Source organism: Dioscorea cayenensis, chromosome 8, assembly GCF_009730915.1.
Source record: "Dioscorea cayenensis subsp. rotundata cultivar TDr96_F1 chromosome 8, TDr96_F1_v2_PseudoChromosome.rev07_lg8_w22 25.fasta, whole genome shotgun sequence".
NCBI classification, from domain to species: domain Eukaryota; kingdom Viridiplantae; phylum Streptophyta; class Magnoliopsida; order Dioscoreales; family Dioscoreaceae; genus Dioscorea; species Dioscorea cayenensis.
Window position 1 is genome coordinate 7,662,671 of NC_052478.1, and position 5,540 is coordinate 7,668,210.

A 5,540-nucleotide genomic window follows, 5' to 3' on the forward strand; every position below is an offset into this window, starting at 1 on the left:
TCCCACATTCTTTGCATGCCAGTCCAAAAACCCTAACAAGAGACCTTTCTTTAATAGAATCTCATGTTTTCAAGCAATAAACTTGTTGAATCATCCTTCCATTTCCGGAATTCACAACATTCTCATTTTCCCTTGTATTCCTATTAATTGCCAATTAATATTCCAGTTGCATTTCCTGTGATACATGATATCCTTCCATATTTCTATATATATATATATATATATAGTATATATATATAATAGAGTATGGAGCGTTTCTGAGCACCCTTAGAAAGTAAAAGTTTTATATAAATTAGTTCCCCACCCAAATACCTTCTCCTTCATCACAGTGTTTTTCAAAAACTATAAAAGTCTCCGACGATGAAATCAATATCCGCCGATGATATTCTTGAACAACCACCACCGGGAAAAGGTATATAATTTTTTTTTTTTTTTGCAAAATTCTGATTATAAATAAATGCTTATAAAATATATTCTTATGATGTATAAACAGTGGCGAAACTAGAAGAAATGATGAATGATAATCCGATAGAGCAAGTACGGTTAACTGTGCCGATCACAGATGATCCTACCTTACCGGCACTTACATTCCGCACATGGTCACTCGGGCTTATATCATGTGCTTTTCTCGCCTTCTTGAACCAATTCTTCGGGTATCGACAAAATGCATTGTATATATCTTCGGTATCGGCACAAATCGCCGTCTTACCGGTCGGCAAGCTTATGGCCAAATGGCTTCCGGCCACCGTCGTAAAGGTGCCTCTTGTAGGGTGGTCTTTCTCACTCAATCCAGGGCCATTCAACCTTAAAGAACATGTCTTGATCACCATCTTTGCCAACTCTGGTTCAAACTCTGTTTATGCTGTTAATATCATCACAATTGTCAAGGCTTTCTATAAGGTTAGCTTGAATCCATTGGCTGCCATGTTGTTGACTCAAACTACACAAGTAAGTCTTCTCTTTTTCTTTATCTTAATTTTGCTAGTGCTAGTCTTCCTTTTCATCTAATAAGTAGTTCAACTTGTTTTTGTACCATTTGTTTGTGTTTTGTCCTTTCTTTTTCTATAAAGTTTGCCTCTATCTATATATGTTTTTCTTTTTTCTTTTTTTAATAAACAATATGAAAAGAATGAAAAAAAATTTTCTTTTGAATTGATTTAATATTTAAATATAACTATTGAAGTAACTCTCCCAGGAAAAATCGGTATTTTATTCTTCTTCCAAGCCAAAAAAATCAAAGTTTCCTCTCTCTCTCAAATCACAGTTTAGAGTGTGAGGTTTGTCTTCATTTAACAAAAAAAAAAAGGTTTTACTTGAAAATTCTTTTAAATTTTTATTTTTTTAGTGTTTTTTTATAAGGGTTTTCTTTTTTTTCAAAATTTAGAACAACAAAATATATGGTATACCAAAAGTGAGTTGATGCTTTGATGGTTTCACGTTAAAGCCAACCATAATAACAGTTGAGCTCTTGAAGATGAATGATGGTGTAGCTAGGTTCACATAGAATGCGTCCTTCTAGGGTTGTACAAGCACTTGAAATTTTTTTTAAAAAAAATACTTTTATGATGTTCATCAATATATAAAAGAATTATATTCAAATATATATATATATATATTTTTGCTTAGCCGGTGCAAAGATTTTAATTTATTTATTTATACCAATATTGTTAAATATCAAATATATTTTTAAAAATAAATTAAAGAAAATTTGATGACATTCATGGGTACAATGAGTTTCTTGTCTGTCTTCATTTGTAATTTTTATATAATATTTGGAGCTTAGAAAATAATTCCAAAAGTTTAGATAAATTTTATGTATCTTAAGGTTTTGTACTTTTATTATCATTGTTATTAATTAGTTTGCGCATTTGCTAAAATCTTAATGTAATCCAACAACTTAAGGAAACAATTAAATAAATAAATTTGGTGTTTAAGTGTCATGCCTTTTAGGTAATTTCATTAGATTGCAAATTAATACATATATATATATAAATCACAACACATTCATTATTATTATATAGATCTTATGTAATTTCATTACATTAGTTCACAATTAATGATATATTATAATATAAAAATTTTAATTTTTATATGGAAAAACAAAATTTCTACTGAACTCGACTATGATATATCATTGATTCATTTCATTACAATGCTCTATACATTAATGTTGTTGTTGTTTTTTTTTAATAATAACCAGATGATGGGATATGGATGGGCTGGCGTATTCAGAAAATTCCTTGTAGACTCCCCTTACATGTGGTGGCCTGCAAATCTAGTTCAAGTTTCACTTTTCAGGTCTATTTTGTTTTTAATTTCTTAAAAAAATATATTTTTTTATAAATTAAATAAACCACATGTATCAAGAATAAAAAATAAAAAACATCACTATTCACAGGCTGTGTGAAAACCTGACAAAAAACAACAATAACGAACACAATGTTCACAGGCAGAACAAAACAAAATAACAACAAAAACAAATATTAAACCTAGAAAAAAATAAAATGAGTCATTAGGCTCCGAAGAGACCTAAGAAACTACCTACCAAACAAGATACTAAGCTTCTCTCCTTTACATTGCTAGTCTTTTTTCCGTCTAATAAAGTGTTTAAAGAACTCCAGATTGTGTTTAGTAGTAGTAGTCGGTCCTTCTAGTTTGGCTTTTTTTTAAGACTCTGTGGCATCAATCCATTGATTTTAACAACAATTTTATTATTAATAGTTATATGAAATTACCCACAACACTCCCTCGCCAACTTCATGCATATATAAATAAGATACATACAAACAAACAGTTAATTTTCATAATTTTTTTGTCAATATTGAGAACAGAGATTTCGACATATAAATCTTCCAGTAAATAATATTAGGTACGCGATTTCAAATAATTTGATAATGTTTATAATTCTTGAAAATATTTTTTTTATCAATTTCCTCTATACAAATGAATGAATGAATGAATGAAATTACATGCAGAGCATTGCATGAAGCAGAGAGAAGACCCAAAGGAGGACTAACAAGACTTCAATTTTTTCTCATGGTCTTCATCACCAGCTTTGCTTACTACATCATCCCCAACTACCTCTTCCCATCCATCACTGCCCTCTCCTTCATCTGCTGGTTCTGGACCTCCTCCATCACCGCCCAACAGCTCGGCTCCGGCCTCTACGGTCTCGGCCTCGGCTCCTTTGCCCTCGATTGGTCCACCGTAGCCGGCTTTCTCGGCAGCCCCTTAGCCACTCCTGGCTTTGCCATCATCAATGTCATGGTTGGCTTTGTCATTGTTCTCTATGTTATCACTCCTATCAGTTATTGGACTAACACTTATCATGCCAAGAACTTCCCCATTTTCTCTTCTCATGTCTACCAAGCCAATGGCAGCACTTATAATTTCAATGCTGTTCTTGATCCTAAGACATTCTCTTTTAGCCAACATGGTTATGACCAAATTGGCCAAGTTAATCTTAGTACCTTCTTTGTTTTCACATATGGCTTAAGCTTTGCCACCCTTGCTGCCACTCTCTCTCACGTTGCTCTCTTTCATGGAAAGTAAGCTTAATAATATATAGATATATATATATATATATAATTCATCCCATTTGATTAATGTATTTGTCCCATATTTCTCATACATGAATATCAGGAGTATTTGGAGGCAAACAAAGGCAGCATTTTCAGATCAGTTTGGAGATGTGCATACAAGAATAATGAAGAAGAATTATGAAGTTGTTCCTCAGTGGTGGTTCTACACCATCTTGGTTTGCATGTTAGCTCTAGCAATCTTCTCTGTGGAGGGCTTTGGCAAACAACTTCAACTTCCTTTTTGGGGTGTTCTTCTTGCAGGAGCTCTTGCTCTTGTTTACACCCTCCCCATTGGCATCATCACAGCCACCACCAATCAAGTAAGCAATTGAGCCTTCACTTTTGCATAAATATAAATATATATAATAAAAGTAATATTATAATGTTTGACTAACTTAACTAACTAAACTAACTATGGTTGGTGATATCTACGTTGATTTGATTGAATAGCAACCAGGGTTGAATGTGATAACAGAATTGATAATAGGGTACTTGTATCCTGGCAAGCCACTGGCCAATGTGGCCTTCAAAACCTATGGATACATAAGCATGTCACAAGCCATCATGTTCCTCCAAGATTTCAAGCTTGGCCACTACATGAAGATCCCTCCCAAATCTATGTTCATTGTTCAGGTCATACCATTCATCTTTCATTATTACTATTATTATTTTAATTATTTATAAAACTTTTTGTGTCTGATTAATTCACTGATTCTGTTAAAACTAATTTACAGTTAGTAGGAACAGTAGTAGCATCATCAGTGTACTTTGGCACAGCATGGTGGCTACTGGAATCAGTTGATCACATCTGTGATCCGGCCAACTTACCGGAGGGAAGTCCATGGACGTGCCCCGGTGACGCCGTCTTCTTCAGCGCATCGATCATTTGGGGCGTTGTCGCCCCGAAGCGCATGTTCGGGTCTTTAGGCCTCTACGAGAACATAAACTACTTCTTCCTCATTGGACTTCTCCTCCCTTTCCCTATCTGGCTCCTCTCTGTTGCTTTTCCTGAGAAGAAGTGGATCAAACTCATTAACATGCCGGTTCTCCTCAGTGCTACCAGCATGATGCCGCCGGCCAGAGCTGTGAACTATATAATGTGGGGAGCTGTGGGCATCTTCTTTAACTTTGTGGTGTATAGAAGATACAAAGGGTGGTGGGCAAAGCATAACTATGTGCTCTCTGCTGGACTGGATGCTGGTGTGGCGTTCATGGCTATATTGTCTTATTTTGCTCTGCAGGTTAAGAACATTCAAGGTGTGCAGTGGTGGGGGTTGGTGCTTGATGATCATTGTCCCTTGGCTTCTTGTCCTACTGCTCCTGGTGTTGTTGTTGATGGTTGTCCTGTTTTCTAACTACATCCTTGCTTATTTAATTATATGCTGTTATATGAAATTATTATGGTTAAATTATATGGGGATTAGATGGAGTATTTTGATTTGGGTCCAAAACTGGAATATCATTCTGTCTCTTTGTAAGAAATAAGAATGATGGACAATTTAAAGTCAAATTTTTTTTTTTCAATTAAATATCAACAAGTCATGTGCTTGGGGTGTGAATAAACTGATACGAAGCTCAAATTCATTTTCTCGGCGAATATGAACACTCTATGAGGGAATATGGTGTTAGTAGACAAAAAATCATTGACAAATTAATTTGTATAGATTAACCATTATCGCAATAGCGTAGCAGTAAAAATATTTGACTTCTATGAGAGAAATTGAAAATTTGATTGTTTTATATTGTATGGCTAAGATCTAAATAAAAGAGGTATGTGTAGTGGATTGTTCATATTATAAATAAATAAATAAATAAATATCTTTTCAATTATATTAAAAACTAAATAGATACATATTTTCTACCATATAATCTTTTTGATGTTGATGATTTTTTTAAGTTTGGTTGGTAGACAAATTTCAAGTTATTAGTTTGATGAGAGGAGATTTTAATTTGGCTTCT

The 5,540-nt window shown here is 33.8% G+C and overlaps 1 protein-coding gene across 1 annotated transcript; it reads left to right on the forward strand.

Moving 5' to 3' along the window:
- The first annotated feature begins 253 nt into the window (after nt 1-253).
- On the forward strand, nt 254-5,013 carry LOC120266533 (oligopeptide transporter 1-like). The gene is made up of 7 exons (XM_039274173.1): nt 254-412; nt 494-948; nt 2,201-2,298; nt 2,976-3,548; nt 3,643-3,901; nt 4,032-4,214; nt 4,316-5,013. Exons 1-7 carry the CDS (start codon nt 361-363, stop codon nt 4,934-4,936), a joined length of 2,241 nt encoding a protein of 746 aa, XP_039130107.1. The 5' UTR covers nt 254-360; the 3' UTR covers nt 4,937-5,013.
- The last annotated feature ends 527 nt before the right edge of the window (nt 5,014-5,540 follow it).